General features: G+C 50.7%; 2 protein-coding genes across 3 annotated transcripts in view; both read right to left on the bottom strand.

Annotated features, from left to right (window-relative positions):
* Positions 1–10,434, bottom strand: part of TAF6L (TATA-box binding protein associated factor 6 like) — a 12,018-nt gene extending 1,584 nt beyond the window's left edge. The window contains exons 1-10 of one of the 2 annotated variants that reach the window (XM_007462129.1): positions 9,818–9,864; positions 9,224–9,283; positions 7,480–7,639; positions 7,050–7,136; positions 6,252–6,402; positions 6,043–6,093; positions 5,392–5,486; positions 3,870–3,944; positions 3,509–3,729; positions 3,025–3,157 (exon numbers count right to left, since the gene is read on the bottom strand). In XM_007462129.1, the coding sequence (XP_007462191.1) occupies positions 3,025–3,157; positions 3,509–3,729; positions 3,870–3,944; positions 5,392–5,486; positions 6,043–6,093; positions 6,252–6,402; positions 7,050–7,136; positions 7,480–7,639; positions 9,224–9,231 (981 nt within the window). In that variant the 5' untranslated portion in view covers positions 9,232–9,283; positions 9,818–9,864. Of the gene's footprint in view, positions 1–3,024; positions 3,158–3,508; positions 3,730–3,869; positions 3,945–5,391; positions 5,487–6,042; positions 6,094–6,251; positions 6,403–7,049; positions 7,137–7,479; positions 7,640–9,223; positions 9,284–9,817; positions 9,865–10,426 lie in introns of those variants that run through there. The other variant, XM_007462130.1, reaches the window with a different exon arrangement.
* Positions 10,435–14,190: 3,756 nt separating this feature from the next.
* POLR2G (RNA polymerase II subunit G) overlaps positions 14,191–17,324 on the bottom strand; it is a 3,376-nt gene continuing 242 nt past the window's right edge. The window contains exons 2-8 of the mRNA XM_007462210.1: positions 17,174–17,311; positions 15,821–15,980; positions 15,188–15,238; positions 15,017–15,082; positions 14,841–14,912; positions 14,624–14,657; positions 14,191–14,416 (exon numbers count right to left, since the gene is read on the bottom strand). Coding sequence (XP_007462272.1) covers positions 14,403–14,416; positions 14,624–14,657; positions 14,841–14,912; positions 15,017–15,082; positions 15,188–15,238; positions 15,821–15,980; positions 17,174–17,311 — 535 coding nt within the window. The 3' untranslated portion in view covers positions 14,191–14,402. The remainder of the gene's footprint in view (positions 14,417–14,623; positions 14,658–14,840; positions 14,913–15,016; positions 15,083–15,187; positions 15,239–15,820; positions 15,981–17,173; positions 17,312–17,324) is intronic.

Raw genomic sequence — 17,324 nt, forward strand, 5'->3', positions numbered from 1 at the left:
GGCCCCCCTGCCAATGCAGGGGACATGGGTTCGTATCCCAGTCTGGGAAGATCCCACACGCTGCGGAGTGGCTGGGCCCGTGAGCATGGCCACTGAGCCTGCGCGTCCGGAGCCTGTGCTCCGCAACGGCAGAGGCCACAACAGGGAGAGGCCCGCGGACCGCAAAAAAACAAACAAACAACTGATCAGAGACCTGGACTCTGATTATATAATTTTAAATCCTATGTTTAATTTAGGGGAAAGCAATTAAGACTTCACAGAGCAGGTGACGTTTGTGACAGGCTTATATGGATAAGTTCTTTGGTTAGCCACAGACTGAGAATTTGAAAATGTTGATAAAATTAACAAGTTCCTAGAAAAATAAAACTTAATGCTGATTCAAGAAAGATGAAAGCTTGGGACTTCTCTGGTGGTCCAGTGGTACAGAATCCGCCTTACAATGCAGAGGATGCGGGTTTGATCCCTGGTCAGGGAACTAAGATCCCACATGCTGCGGGGCAACTAAGCCTCTGTGCCACAACTACTGAGCTTGCGCGCCTCAACTAGAGCCCACATGCCGCAAACTACCGAGCCCACGCGCTCTGGAACCCGCGTGCCACAACTAGAGAGAAGCCCGTGCGCCGCAACGAAAGATCCCACCTGCCACAACCAAGACCCGACGCAACCAAAAATAAATGAAATAAACAAAGAGATCTAAAAAAAAAAAAATGAAAGCTCAAATAATTCTGTAACATAGTAGTTAAAAATATAACCACAAAACACCATGCCAGAATTTGCAGTCGACAAGACACTCAAGGAAATGAGCGTCTCAATAAAATAAAATAAAATTAAAAAATATAAAGTATAAAAAATAAATACTCCCTCCCTACCTCATCCCATAAAGCCAGTATAACCCTGATACTAAAACCATGCAAGGACAGTACATGAGGAAACTTAATAATTGATTTCACTCATAGAGATAAATCATTTAAAATTTTAGTAAAGGGCTTCTCTGGTTAAGACCCCGCCTGCCAATGCAGGGGACATGGGTTCGAGCCCTGGTCCAGGAAGATCCCACATGCCACAGAGCAACTAAGCCCCTGCGCCACAACTACTAAGCCTGCGCTCCAGAGCCCACGAGCCACAACTACTGAGCCCATGTGCCACAACTACTGAAGCCCATGCACCTACAGCCCGTGCTCCACAACAAGAGAAGCCACCGCAATGAGAAGACCGCGCACCAAAACGAAGAGTAGCCCCTGCTCGCCGCAAATAGAGATAGCCCATGCAAGCAACAAAGACCCAATGCAAGCAAAAATAAATAATAATTTAAAAAATAATAAAATTTTACTAAAGCCAACAGTATATAAAAAATGTATTATATTCCAATAAAAGTTTTGCATTTTTTTAAAGACTATACCATGACTAAATTGAGTTTATCCTAGAAATGTAAAGATGGTTTACTATTAGAAAATCTATATAGGGAATTCCCTGGCAGTCCAGTGGTTAGAACTCAGCGCTTTCACTGCCGGGGCCGGGGTTCATTCCCTGGTTGGGGAACTAAGATCCCACAAGCTGTGTGACGCAGACAAAAAAAACAAAACAAAACACTATGTATACAATTAATCACATTAACAGATAAAGGCAGGAAAACCTCAGGATCAATTCAAAAGATACAGAAAGAGCATCTGATAAAAGTTAACATACAGTAATAATAAAACTAACAATATAATTTCCTTAACCTGAGGAAGGTATCTTATCTATAAACACAGAAAGTAAACATCAGCCTAAATAGGAAAGGTTACTGTTAACCCTTTTTTTAAAATTGGAAATGAGACAAGGATGCCCATTATCATCATATGTAAAATGATATTAGTGATCCTAACAATAAAAATAATAAAAAGAAATTAAAGGCATTAGGTTTGGGAATTCCCTGGTGGCCCAGTGGTTAGGACTCCGCACTTTCACTGTCAAGGGCCCAGGTTCGATCCCTGGTCAGGGAACGAAGATCCCACAAGCCGTGTGGTGGGGCCCCCCCCCCCCCCCGCAAAAAAAGAGAGAATTCAAAAAAGTAAAGGCGGGCTTCCCTGGTGGCACAGTGGTTGAGAGACCGCCTGCGGAGGCAGGGGACACAGGTTCGTGCTCTGGACCAGGAAGATCCCACATGCCGCGGAGCGACTAGGCCCGTGAGCCATGGCCGCTGAGCCCGCATGTTCAGAGCCTGTGCTCCACAACGGGAGAGGCCACAACAGTGAGAGGCCCGCGTACCACAAAAATAAATAAATTAAATAAATAAATAAATAAATAAAAATAAAGGCATAAGGTTTAAAAAAGACAAAGCTGTCATTATTTGCACGATATGATCTACCTTAAAAACCCAGAATAATCCACAGTTAAAAATGATAGTTTAATAAAGTAGCTGAATCAATACACAAGTCAATTGTGTTTCTATACACCAGTAAGAAATTAATACCATGAAAAGAAGACACCATTACAACAGTATCAAAAATAGCAGGAGGGCTTCCCTGGTGGCGTAGTGGTTGAAAGTCCGCCTGCCGATGCAGGGGATGCGGGTTCGTGCCCTGGTCCGGGAAGATCCCACGTGCCGCGTAGCGGCTGGGCCTGTGAGCCATGGCCGCTGAGCCTGCGCATCCGGAGCCTGTGCTCCGTAACGGGAGATGCCACGGCAGTGAGAGGCCCGCGTACCGCAAAAAAAAGAAAAAAAAGAAAACATAATTTGACAACTTTATTTTCTGAGATTACCAAAAAAATATTAGAACTTGAGTGTTGCACACAGCACATAATACATACTCAATAAGTATCAGCTAAATAAAGCAACAGAGGCCAAAATAATAGGGAAAGTCAATCAATTTAAAAAGGGTATTGTTATTTGTAGGTTCTCTTCAGGGAAAATTATGAAAGGATCCTGAAAGACAGTAAAAGACCTAAAAAAATGGAGAGAGATGACAGGTTCTTAGAGAAGAAAGACTTTCTAACTACAAATGGGAGCTTTTACAGCTCTGCGAGAAAAGCCAGGGTCCTCACCTTCCAGCCAAGGGCGTGCAGCCCCACCACAGCCCCGTAGTGAGAGCAGAGAGGCCTCACAGGATCTGCCAAGACCTTCTGCAGGGAGAGCAGGATCTGCTGATAGAGGCCACTTACAAGGTCCCCATGAGTCCTGCAGGAGCAACATTCAGTCAGGGGAATGAGGCACAGCACTGCCCAGCTGGACTCAAGTCCCAGCACACAGAGAAAACAGCACCTGTATGGCACACTGGGGTGAGTGAAAGAGGCGTCTGGGCCGAGAGGCCCAGGACCTGAGGGCTGACGGACCAAACCCCTGGCACGTTCGTCACCCATTTGTAGAATCCCCGGGTTCACGGCACACCAGCTTGGAAGATGGAAGGGAAGAGGCTCCCGACCTCTCAACATAGAGCCTCAAAGCCAGAAGTTTCACCCCATCTCCTACCCCAACCCACTCAGCTCTGCAGCAGCCCTGCCCTTTGATCAGCACTGGCCCAGTAGCTACCAGAAGATGTGGCTGAGCAGGAGGGCAGCTCCATCCCGCAGAGTCCAGTGGTCATTCAGCGGGTTGATGGAGGCAGCCAGTGGCTCCAGAACACAGTAGAGGACACTGCCTACCAGGGAGCGGACATAGGGCCCCAGGCAGAGGTGTGGGTTCCGAACTAGGCTCCGTGCCACTTGCAAGAGCCGGTGTAGCTGCTCCAGGTCGTGGCTTACAGATTTCACCTGTTGGGAGGAGAGGGGTGCTTAGGGGACACAAGGGCGCACAAGAGCCTGCTCTTCTGGTGGCACCTGCCGTGAGCCCTACAGGCTGCTACATCATCTCCTCCCCACAAAACATCCTCCCCTGCAGTCTGGTCACTTACCCCACTGACCACATAAACAAAGTACGGCAGGAGCGCGGCGATCTTCGAGTTGGTCTGCAAGTCCTGGAGGGCAACCTGAAATGGAAGGGGCCGCGCGGCACGGTCCACCAGCCCCAAGTGTAAACTGACATTTTCTTAAAGAACAATTGAGCACCTATGTAGTAAAATTTTAAACGTTCAAACTCTGTGACTCAGCAATTCTACAAATTTAACCTGCTACAAAAGAAACCCACTCACACATACCCACATACAGATAGCACTGTCTGTAATGTAATAATAAAAAACTGAATACAACCTAAATGTCCAACATATTTTTAACTGAGTAAAGCAATGATTCTAAAACCAGACGTTTAGTATACTACCACTGGTTGATGGTAAACTATGTATAGTTTATACATACAAAAAAGAAAGGTGAGTGGATGATTCTACAGGATTTCACCTTCTACTTTGTATGGTTTTATATACAGTACTGCTATCATAAACATACGCTGGGATTACTTTTGTTTTTTGGCTGCATTGGGTCTTAGTTGTGGCGTAACTGCTCCTCCCTAGTTGTGGCGTGCGAGCTCAGTAGTTGCAGCACATAGGCTTAGTTGCCCCGCGGCATGTGGGACCTTAGTTCCCCGACCAGGTATCGAACCCACGTCCCCTGCATTGGAAGGCGGATTCTCAACCACTGAACCGCCAGGGAAGTCCCCTGGTGTTACTTGGAAAAGCAGAAAAAAGAGAGTAGGTAAATGAGTAAAACCATCTTAGCCCTGAACCTCCACCACCTGTGCCCTTCCAACTCCTCTGGATAAAGACCAAGTTCAGGTTCTGTGAAAGCGGACAGCAGCTAGTGAGGAAGGAGCTCAGCTCCCAGGCCCCACATCCAGCCACTGCACTGTTGCCTGGGGACCAGCAGCCAAGTTTCTCAGGCAGGAAGTATAGTAACAACAGTCCTAACTTTGCAGGGAAACAACAGCAGCAGCCAGACATGGAAGATGTAAAAGCCTCAAACAGAGGCCACATGGCCAAGCAGACCAGCAAACTAGTCCTCGTCTGCCTCTGGACAGAAGAGCCCTGGCACAGGCACTGTCCAGCGGGCCCTGTGGAGCCCACGAGGCTGAAGCAGCAGGGCTGGCATGAGGTCTGGCCAGGCTCCCCCCCCGGCTCCCTCTACTTCCTCTTCTCCTTTCCCTCTCGAGTCCAGGCAAATGAAAGCTACCATGTGGATGCCCCAGGTGGCTCCAGATGCCCAAAAGGGTGGGCTCTGGATTAAGGTGTGGGGAGGCTGACCACCTGAGCCCCCCACAGGGCCCTGCTGAGCTGCCCATTCCCTAAGGAACAAGGGTTCCTACTAGAGCAGGAAGAGGAGTCAGCGCTGGCGGAGGGCCAGCCACAGAGCACCACGCCGCCACCAAGAGCAGCTTCTGCCCACATCAGTCACTCAGCGTTCAGAGGACAGAAGGAGGCATCTGAAGGAATTCCGTGAGGATTTGAAAGTTGGACTTTGTGCCCCAATTCAGGCCCACGTGCTCACCTTCATCAGCTGTGGATCATCCCCCAGCACAGCCCGAGTCACTTGCTGGTAGTACTTGAGAAGGTCATCAGTCAGTGAAGACACAGCACTGGGCACTGCCAGAGGGTGGGCAGAAGGTGGTCAGGGTGGAGCCCTGCCCTCTCCCAGCCTCCCCGCCTCCCCCCAACAACCACCGCCATTCCCACAATCCCACAAGGAGCCCATTCCGATAGGACTCCCAGAGCACAGCGTTGCCAGCCCCTCTGAGAAGCCTGCTCACCTCTGACCTTGCAAGCTCTCCACACCCAGCTCTGTATGCTGGCTCCCACCTGTCCTCTGCTGGGCAGACTCCTGCTTAATCCCCAAGTTCCAAGGTCATAAGCCTCAGGCTCTGTGAAGCTCCATTCAACAGACCTTACACCTCAGGGACCCCAGCAAGCTGCCCAGACTTCTGTACTAGCACCCAACATGGCATCATGATTGGTCTTAAGTCTGGGACACTATCTCTAACTCTGAGGCCTCTGGGCAGGGAGCAGTGCCCACTCAGGGCAGGCACCCCTTAGGCACAGAAAATTCTTGTCAGGTGAAGACTCAGAGGTGTAGAGGCACCACCCTCAGCTCCTAACGGAGGAACGTCCAGGCAGAGGGCCCATTCCCCACGCTGCCCCTTACCCGATCCTTGAGGGGCCAGGTTCCCTTTGCCATCTAGGTAGGAGACATGAACTAGAACCAGAGCAGAGAGATGGGTCAGCCTGGGGTTCGGCCCCTTGTAATACCACCCACCCTTCTGAGTTCCGCCCCATCCACCAGCCAGCCGCCCATCACCACTCCTCCGACAACCCAACTCCTATCCCCACCCCATGCGTGACCCCGGCGGTCACCTCTCACAGCTGTCTCGGCGCAGCCTTTGGGGATGTTGGTGGCCAGGGCCAGCTCCACCAGGTTCACCTCTCGGTCCTCGGGGAAGTACAGCTCACCCTCCCTGGCAGGGCGCAGGGGCAGCGCCTCCTGGGACCCGTAACCACACACAGCCTGAGTGGAGAGACGACTGGGCTGAACCCAGGGAGGGAAGAGGTGCTCTACCAACCAGGGCATGAAGCCTATGTTTGCGGCAAGTCCAGGGGTCCTGAGAAGAGCGGGGATGCCCGGGGATCCAGACCCTTCACTGGGAACTTGGCTGGAGCATCCGGTATTCACTGAGTCACGGAGTAGCATGTGGTCCCTCCTCACGGATCCACAGGGACTCAGAACCCCACCCACAGGCTGCTGGTCCTCGACCTCACACTTGCCCAACTTTGAAAACCCTCCTCTCTTCTAACCCTCCTCTCTTCTTCCCTGGACCCATTGCCCCGGAACAACTGTGCAGGACATTCCAACCCCTACACTTGTGCTCAGGTCCTCCCTCACCCAGAATGCCCTCTTTTCCTTGTGACTTAGTCTAATCCCAGCCTCCCTTTCAGGTTCAGCTCAAGTTCCATCTCTTCCAAGAAACCTTCCCTAACCTCCTGGTCTCCGTGGCCGCCTCTCCCTCTCTGAACTCCTGGCCCTTGGGGGCTGGGCCCAGCACATGTGCTGTGGTGGCTGTGACCTTCCCTCGTGTGTGCACTGGGTCTTCACATCTCGCTGCACTGCCAGCCCCGAGCTAGGCATGCAGGTTCTGCAGCCGGCACCCCACTCACCTCCACACTGCTCCATCTGAGGGCCCTGTTGAAATCCTCAACAGTCAGCTTCCGCCGTTTGGTGTGTTTCATGAATTGAGAGCTATTCTGGGAGCAGAGGAACAGAGTCAGTCAAGGGACAGGAAACAGGGGGCAAACAACTCCCAACGTCACATCCCCTCCCTGTGACTCAGTTTCTCATGTGCAGGATGTGACTATGAACTTGCCTGGCCCACCCAGCAGGCGTGTGGTGGGCAGCACACGAGAAGACACCCAGCAAGCGCTTTGTTCACTGGAAGCCCAGCGGGCTGGAAACGGGCTCTGGAGAGGGTGGGGACCGCCTCCACTGCACTCCCTCTGAGCAAGGAGTAGGTGCCTGACATATACTTGCTGAATAAACCCCTGGGGGAGAGGGTAGTCAAAGGGAGGGACAAGGAGAGGGGGAGTGTACCTGGGTGGCCTCTCTGAGACGGTAGCACACGTCCTCTGCGAGCAGGGCCGCCACCTCATCGCTCAGCTCCAGGCCTGTGCTCTCTGCCATGAGCCGGACGGACTCCCGAGGGATCTCCACGAACCGCCGCTCTTCTCGCTCCGACATGGCCCCGATGGAGCTGGGAGTGGGGAGGGAGTTGTGAAAGGCCAGCCCAGGCTCCCTCAGAGCCTGTGAGCCGGACTCAAGGCCCTCGAAACCAGTCTTGCTGCTCTTTGCTCCAGAATCCCTGAACAAGGAGTCACGATGGCTCTGAGTGTCCAGGTGAGGAAACCTGAGGCTCAGAGCAAGAAACGGACTTGAGCTGGACCAGAGGGCAGACAACAGGGCCACCTGAGAAACTGCCTGGCCTTGGGTTGCACAGAACTGGGTCCCAGCCCTGCTCTACCACCTCCGATGTGAACCCGGCTGAGACCCTCATCAGTCTGAGCCCTGGTAAAATAGTGACAATAATCCCTGCCCTCCCTAACTCACAGGGTTGAGGTGAGGATGAAAGGAAATGAGACAGGAGAAACTCAGGGTCTAGAACGCTACACAAATGGAAAATGTTACGATCACTAATGATAAACAAAAACGTCATGCCTTCTTCCTTCTGATCCTTGCTACAATCGCTACGGACTAAACACTGATGAAAAGACTACTTTTACCCCCACAGTCCCTTTGCTCAAAAGTCTTCAATACTTCTCCACCACTCATAAAAGGAAAGTCCCAGCTCCCTGGCTCAGCATACCGTGTTTGGTCCCAAAGCCCCACAGCTGATCAAGCTGACCCGTCCCCCCAGTAAGGCCGCCTCGTGTCTTCCAACCTGCCTTGCACCCCACTGCCAGGGCTTGGGCTGGCCTGTCCCCCACCTTACTCCAAGCCCCCGCACCCTCCTCTTTCTTTCCTAAGGCAGAAGCAGCCTGTTCTTTGAGGTCTTCCTGCCCCATGTGCCATCTGGGACTGTCAGGCTTTTAGTAGCTGGGCTTTGTGCCCATGTGTCTGGTCTTCCCCAGTTTGGCTATGAGCCCTAAAAGCAGGAACCTGCTCTTCCGTTCACAGGATATGGCAGAATAAGAAGGCACAAAAACAGCACAGCCCACAGTTAGAAGGTTGGCCCTCACGGACCAAAGTGAGGCATCAGCACCATGGGCAGCGACGCCCACCCAGCTTCATGGTGACCCACCCAGGCACTGCCCCACCACTCTTCTCTGACAAGACTCAGTGGGTCACCAGTGACCTCCAGGTCCCTAAATCCAGTGGGCACCCTACCTGGTCTCCCTGCAGCATTTCTCCCAACGGCTCCTCACTGCCTTTGGAATAAAACACTAACCTGTGCCATGGTTCCAAGGCCCTGCATGTGTGGCTACATCTGCGAACACCTCCTTCCACTCTCTCGTGTTCTGCATACCCGTGGCCTCTTTCCATTTCCTCAGAAACACCTTATTTCAGGACGTCCACACACTGTTTCCTGGACTTGAAGTGCTCTCCTCCTCTACCCCCATCCCTCTGTCCAGTGAGCTCCTAGTCGCCCCTGCAGATGTCAGTCTCAAATGTCGCTTGCTCAGGGAACTCTTCTCAGACCCCCACCATGCGCCTGTACTTTACCTCCCAGAGCAGTTAGCAGTTTGTAATTATACACTTGTGTAACCTTCCGATTAACACCTACCTCCCCACTAGATCGTAAGCTCCATGCCAGCAAGGATCATCATGCCTTTTTGCTCACCTTTGCATCCCCAGCGTCAGGCACTGCGTCTGCACATAACACGCCCTCAATAAACACTTGCTGAAAAAACGAATAAAGAATAGCGATTTTTCTAAGCACATGCTATGCCTGAGGCATCGAGCTAAGTGCTTTATATGGCTTCCGCCTCATTTTGCCCACATTAACAATGCGATAGGTATTATGTAAGTATTATGTCTATTTCACAGCCAAGGAAATCAAAGCTAAAAGAGGTTAAATGTTAAATGACTTTCCCAAAATCATCCGGCGAGCACTACCTGGGTAGGGAGCAAGAACTCAACTATCGTTCTAATCATGAGGAGCGGCGGGCTGTGTGGGGAACAAGGCCTGGATTCCCAGCCAGGAAAATAGGCGTTGGAAACCCGCCAACGGATAATTGTTAAGCTTCTTTCTCCACCTGTAAAATGGGAGCACGAAGTCCTGCCCACACGGAAGGCGCCGAGGGGTTTTCCCTGTTACGTGCCCACATTACAATCCACAAAGTCCGGGCTCCGACCAAGGTCTCCGGCTCTTCAACCTCCTCTCCTCCACATCCTCAGCCACTAGCCATACTGTTAACAAGGCGTGAGAACTGACCTCTACCGGTCTCCGTGATGCGCATCCTCCCACCCAGCCTCGCTTCACGCTAGATCAGAGGTGGTGGGGTACGGGGGAGGAGGTCAGAGGTTACAGAACTTGGGTCACGTGGTCAGCGAAGGGAGCGGGACCCCAGCGGAGCTGGCTCTCAGGCCGGTGAGCGCGCGGTCCGCAGCAGGACGGGCCTTCGAGGGCCTGCTCGCCTGAGGGCTCCGGCACGGCGAAGGCGGTTACCGAGACGGCGGTAGCTCTGACGGTGACGGTGGCGGCGGCGGCGGCGCTAGTGCCCACTCACTCAGCTCGCACTAATTCCCTCTCTCGGCGCTCAGGCTCCGCCCTCTACAAACACAGCCAATCGACGAGCGCCTTGAGGAGTTCCCGCCCACCAAAAGACTTCCCGCTACCCGATTGGCCACTGTGATGGCGCTGTAAAAGGCTCAGGGCGCCAGAGGTCACGTGATGCTGAAGACTCGTGCTTCTTAAAGCAACAGCTCTTGGGAGCTTTGCGGGGTGGGTATGGTTCGGTGTACGTTTTAATAACCATGTTCTCGAGGAAAGCGTCCGCATTCCCTTGTCTACTCCTAAGTTTCCGAGCACTTGCATTTACACGAATGCATTGATGCTTTAGACTTCGGCGTCTGCGTTAGTTTTGCTGCCCGCTTGGTGGGGATCAGCTTACCTCTCCCACATCACCTGCCACTTCCCCTTCCCGAAGGTTGGGCTCTCAGTAGGTATTCTCTGCCGGCAAAAGGGTCTTTTGACTGGGCCAAACACACCCCGTGCAAGCTCTAGACTCCAGGGCTCTACCCATTCCGACACCGTACCTCGTATCCTCCCCATTTCTGTCCAATAAACCAAATATAAGCCCTCACCTACTTCGCACACTTCCTTGACCGTTTTACACGTACACGCTTTCCCGAACTTGGACAGTTCTCAATTGAAAAGCAGTGGGCTTAGTGAGTCAGACCGACACGGGTTCAAACTCTGATAGTGCTTTTGAGCAAATTACCTAAGCGCATTTCCCCCATCTACAAAATGGGATGATAATACCCACCTCACAGGGTTACTGTAGATTAAATGAGATAAAATGTAGATTGACAGTTGGTAGTTGAATTTTCACTCACACATCACGGGGCAGACAGTGAATTAATTCCTTTACGTTCATCCAAGATGGGACCATTTGCAATGGGCTATTATAGAAAGGAGCTTTCTGTAGGGAAGCATGAATGTATACATCCTTGCCCTTCCTCCCTCTCAGGGTTAGATGCTGCTGCCTCTAGAAAAGAAGATCCTCTGAGACCAGAGCTTAGAAAGCCAGATGGATGGGACTGGGGTTGCCACAGCAACACCACCTAAGGGGACCGTGACCCTGCTGAGTCTCTTCCAGTCATATTCAGAATGATACTTGGAGTAGTTTCAGGACTGTGCTTGGTCACTGGAGTGTCTGCTCACCTATACATGAAGGATAGGGGGTGCTCCTCTAAGGTTCTGAGTCTGAGATCAGCTCCGATCTCCTGGCTGCTGGCAGACCGCCTTGCAAAGGTGTTATTGGTAGGGACAGCCATTGGCAACCTTGGCAGCATGAGACAATGAAGAGAGGATGGCCTGCAGGCCTGTAGGATGCAGTAAAGCTGCATGCAAGCTGTCTGGGGCTGATCTGCCTCCAGCTTGAGTCAAAGCAGTAATGAGATTCACATGGCCATAGATGGGAGAAAGGTGGCTCCCACTCACTACCCCGCCACCAATGCCTGGCAAGAAAAGCTATGATGGTTTTAGAGTTAGACGATTACAAAATTTTTTTTAAATAACAGCTCCACTAGTTGTGTGACCTTAGGCATGTTTAGTTCATCCCTCTGACCTGTTTTATCATCTGTCAAGTGGGGTGACAGAATGTTACATGGAACTGTTGTAAAAATTCAATAATGTGTATAAAGGATTTAACATGTTACCAGGCACATACTCCTGTCACTATTAAGCCTGTGACCTCTTTAAGAGGCTGCAACTTCCTGGGAATTCCCTGGTGGTCCAGTGGTTAAGACTCTGTGCTTTCACTGCTGAGGGCCTGGGTTAAATCCCTGGTCAGGGAAATAAGATCCCAAAGTTGCATGGCCAAAAAAAAAGAGGCTGTAACTTCCAGACTCCCCTAGTACCAAACCTTAAAAGGTCAGAAGAGTCCAGGACTATCTCCAGGCCATCCCCACTTACTCACTTCCCTATCCAGTGCCAGCCTTCTCAGTGCCACACCCCACATCCTCACCAGCAGTTCCATGAGCTGCTTCTCTGTCCATCAGTCTCTTCCTTCTGGACTGGTTTTACTACTGGGGCATCCCCAACACAATTTACAGATGCATGATTCCATTTGAGAACTTGGGAAGAACTTTACTCTCAGTGAGACACATGTTTAGGGCCTACCTAGGCAAAATCCCTGCAACCTATGTAATCAACTCTGTAATCAACTCAGTGTTGGGAAGTGGTCTCACAATTTGAACATTGTTTCCGTGGCAAAATTCATTGCAAATCCAGCACAGAAACTTTCCTGGGTTCAACACACTTGGGAAAACTGGCAGAGTGCTGAGAACTGGAGATACAAAAATCAAAGGGATGCATATGAATCTATAATTATCTCAATAAAATAACTGAAATTTTATGTAATAAAAAAATGGAAAGGGAGACAATAAGGAAATAATGTGTTTTATGACATACTAGAGAAGTATGAATGGAAGAGCCTACCTCTGTCCAGGAGTGGTGAGGCAAGGGGAAGGGAAACACATTCAAATGCCTTTTCCTTACCAGGTTAAAGGCACTATTCTGGATGTTTCATAACAGGTCTGGACCTTGGCTCGGTTGATATTTGGGGCCAGATAATTCTTTGTTGTGGGGTGGCTGTCCTATACATTGTAGGATATTAGCAGCCTGCCTGGCCTCTACTCACTAGAAGGCAGTCTCATCCCCACCCAGTTGTGACAACAAAAAATGTCATTGCCAAATGTCCCCTGGGGGCCAAGATCACCCCAGGTGATAATCACGGCTTTATATGCACCATATAACAATAATTATATTTAACTGTTGAGTACCTATCACAGGCCAGGCTCTGTGCCAGCCACTTGCACATACAATCTCTGATAATAGCAGCAACCATCCAAAGAGGGTTATACGATCATTTTACAATGAGGAAACATAAGGTCACCCAGCTAGGACTGCAACCCAGCTCTGTATCAACCCAAATACTGTGCTGTCTACGACACAGCTCTGTTTCCCAAGGAAGTCAAGGAAAGCTTCAAAAAAAAAAAAATTGACTGAGATTTGATAGATTCCTAGGCAGCAAGCAGGTAGGTTGGGAAAAGGCATTCCAAGGTAGACAAATAGTACTGCAAAGACAGTGTGAGGGAGGGTAGCATGTCTGCTTAATCTTATTTCGTGTATTTCTGTTGTGTTACCCTAAGGAGATTATGAGCCCTTTCATATCTTCAGTTCAGTTTAGTTTAATAATTGATAAGCAAATAAAGGCTGTAGTTTATGTGCCCATCCTAAGAAGGGCTGGGACCCCACAATCTCTATCATTACTGTCCTATTATTCACCTCTTCCTACCTGCTGTCTCCTTTTCCCTCTCCTCAGCTATACTCTTCGTTATTTTTAAGGCTGGGGAAAGGGCAAATATTCCGAAACTAGACTGGGGCTTAGGATTTCTCTGGTAGCACAGTGGTTACGAATCCGCCTGCCAGTGCAGGGGACACGGGTTCGAGCCCTGGTCTGGGAAGATCCCACATGCTGCAGAGCAACTACGCCCGTGTACCACAACTACTGAGCCTGCGCTCTAGAGCCCACAAACCACAACTACTGAAGCCCACACGCCTAGAGCCTGTGCTCCACAACAAGAGAAGCCACCGCAACGAGAAGCCCACGCACCGCAACAAAGAGTAGCCCCCATTCTCCGCAACTAGAGAAAGCCTGCACGCAGCAACGAAAACCCAACGCAGCCATAAATGAATAAATAAATAGATAGATTGGGGCTTAGAGTGGCTCTAATGACAGTATCATTTGCTGGAAGCTAAAGACCCAACACTAGCGCCTTCCCTTTAGTGAGGTCAACTTTAGACCTTGGCAAAAGGGTTAGTCAGATCCCCTGGTGGGTGAAGCTAGTTAAGGCATCAGGCCAAGAAAAGAGGGGCTAGCAAGCAACTGGTCCTCCAGCCTTTTAAAAAAAAGAGTTGTTTTGAGTCTTCCCTGGCGGTCCAGTGTTTAAGACTCTGCACATCCACTACAGGGGGCGCAGGTTCAATCCCTGGTCGGGCAACTAAGATCGCACATGCCACGCAGCGTGGCCGAAAAAAAACCCAGACTTGTTCTTATCAAAGAAAGAAGGAGATGACACTTCCATGAGAATCAAGGACCTTTTATGGTTAGAACACACAGTCAGAAATCTGGGAGTGACTGCTAAGCCACAAGAAGAGCCAGATGTCTTCTGAGGACAAGAAACCTTCCTTGCCTCCTCCACAGCAGCTAGACTGGGCCTCTGGACAACACGGGAAGTGTGACAGTCACACCTCCTGGATAAGGACCAAACAAGGTAGGAGGTCATGGTACTCAGCTCACAAGCCCTGCCGAGAACAGGAAAAGCACATTGGTTATAGACCCAGAGCTTGGGGCAGCCCTAAACATCGACTTCCCATCCCGAGAGGCACATGTCCTCGGTCCTCCAAGCAGACAACAGCAGAGTTTCCGTCATCTGTGGTTCAGGCATTAAATCCCATATCCACCCCCTGCACTCACAAACCCCTCCTCCAGGCAAGGACCCTGACACTCACCCAAGTAATCATCCATCAGGGAGCCGATAGCAAACTGCAGAAGGAAAGGTAAAAAGCAAATGAAGCCAGAGCAAGCACAGAGCTATCCTCTAACCCTCAGCCTCAGGCCTTCTGCCCACCCATTTCTGCTTCCAAGCAGAAGAGCACAGAACCCCCAGGAACTCTGGGTAGGCAGAAATCATCAGCTCTGCCTGATAGAGGCAGGCAAGAGACTCACAATGTCATTCTTGTCCACACGGGTCCCCACAATCTTCAAGCGGATCTCATCACCCTGCTGAATCAAAATGTCCTGGGGAGGAGGGAACAGTATATTCAGACAAGCCCAGGCCAGGACTCTCCCTCGGAGTGGCTCATTCTCTTGTGCCTCTCACTGACTTCTTCCTACCCACTTACCTCATCCATTGTCTTGTAACATGGTGGGTTGGAGTTAGGATCAAACTCCATCTCTGACGGGATGGACTGAAAGGAAGGTGAAACTGGGTAAGAGTACTTTAAAAGGATGCTTCAATAGATGCTCACGACACCTGTCTCCTCCTTAGACCCACCCAGTGTGCCTAGACTTACATGTCGAGAAATGAAGCAGGACATGGGTCCAATTTCTGTGAAGAGTCCAACCTAGAAGGGAAATGAGTGACCTTGCTTTTTCTTTTGTCCCCCAAAGTCTTCTAAGCTTCCCGTCCTTATCTGTTCCTAATATCAATAATATTCTTCATGTTTCGAAACCACTCTGAAGTTTGGCATTTGTTTTCATTTTTCTTTTTTTTCAAGCTTTCGTTTTAAGTTAAGGAAGTGTAGCGGTAAACAGCTGAGGCCTAGAACTTGTCGGAACTTGGGATTTGAACACCTGTTGGCCACATGACCTTGGTCAGTAGACAACTTCTCCAAGCTTCAGCCTGGAGAAAAAAGCACAGGGATAAAAGCACTCACCTCACAGAGTCACTGTGAGGCTTTGCACATTACCTGGCCCAGAGGAACTACTCAATCAATGGAGGCTACTATTGTTTTGACTATCAATAAGGACTTACATGCCCCTGAGTGAGGCAGAGCAAGATTACCATACTATTTGACAGGTGAGGAAGCTTGAAGCACAAAGAAGTGACATGGACAAAGACACAGAGTTATTAACAAGTCGAGTTGGGATCCATCCCAGATCTTGTAAGGGAGGGACCTTTCCACTACCCCCCCTGATGGTCTTACCTTGTTGACCTGAGTGACAACGGCATCCACGACCTCCCCTTTAAAGGGTCGGAAAACAATGGCCTTGTACTTAACTGGATAAAGGACAAAGCCTCGGCCTGGCTGGATCACACCAGCACCGATATTGTCGATGGTGGTGACAGCAATTACAAAGCCATACCTGCAAGGAGGACGAGAAGGAGAAAGGCACTGTGTGTGGAAAAGCCTCTAAAACCATCTGCCACAAGAGACACTGAGCCTGGGGGTAAAGGGGTGGCACAAAGGGGAAGTAGATGGCACCCCTGCCCCACAGAGCTTAATAATCAAGAGAGGAGACAGGACAATGGTCAGCACCTAAAATGCCAAATGCTGCTCTCATAATTTCACAATAAATGTCCAAAAGGGCTGCAGTCCTCGAGCCAAGAGACCTCAATCTTGGAGATGCCTCAGAATCACCTGGGAGAAACTTTTTAAAATGCATATTCCCAGGCCTTCCCCCAGAGAGTCGTGATGCTGTAGGGATGATTTGAGGCTCAGGAACCTGTATGTTCAAAGAACACCCCAAGTTACTCTGATGCTGGAGGCCCAAGTACTCTACAGCCCTGCTCATCCTCACTCATGTACATCACCGTGTGCGAGGCTCCTCTGTGCAGAGCCCAGAGATGGTCAAGTCTCAGTCCTCTTCCTTCCTCCCCCCTAACTCTCAATCTGCTTTTTCCTGCTCACTCATTCATTCAACAAACCTTTAGTGAGGCCCAAGATGTGCCATGCCAGGTCCCTGGGACACAGAAAAGCAGCAGAATCAAAAAAGACTGTGAGGGCTTCCCTGGTGGTGCAGTGGTTGAGAGTCTGCCTGCCGATACAGGGGACGCGGGTTCGTGCCCCGGTCCGGGAAGATCCCACATGCCGCGGAGCGCCTGGGCCCGTGAGCCATGGCCGCTGAGCCTGCGTGTCCGGAGCCTGTGCTCCGCAACGGGAGAGGCCACAACAGTGAGAGGCCCGCGTAAAGCAAAAAACAAAAAGACTGTGAGCTCCACAAGGGCGGACCTCATTCTATCTTTTTCACTGCATTGTTCCCAGGGCCTGACACAGAGCCTGGCACACACTGGAGCTTTAGAAATGTTTGCAGAGTAAATGAATGACCGACCAATCTTGGCTGAAGGAAGGAAGCTCCGTTATCCAGCTTCGCAGAGGGAATCGGGGGAACCCAAAGCAGGAAGCATCTAACTGCCTGGGGCTCCGGGGAGAGTGAGAGGGCTCGCCAGGGTAGGTTGAAAGCAGAACCTTTCAGGATGTGTAGGAGTTGGGGAGGGGATGCAGGCATAGGGAGACGTGTGCTCACTGCTTAGGCGGCACGGAGAGCGCGACACTCACTTGCCGGTGCAGGTCCCCTCCACCTCGGTGAAGAGCTTTTGCTTCACCGTGTTGAGCAGGTTGGGGCCGAAGTAGCGTGGGTGCAGCAGGATCTCGTGCTCCAGGGAGATCTGCGGGAAAACGGGGTTGGAGACCAGGCTAGGAGCAGCAG

This window comes from Lipotes vexillifer, unplaced genomic scaffold (assembly GCF_000442215.2).
Source record: "Lipotes vexillifer unplaced genomic scaffold, Lipotes_vexillifer_v1.1 scaffold1129, whole genome shotgun sequence".
NCBI lineage: Eukaryota > Metazoa > Chordata > Mammalia > Artiodactyla > Lipotidae > Lipotes > Lipotes vexillifer.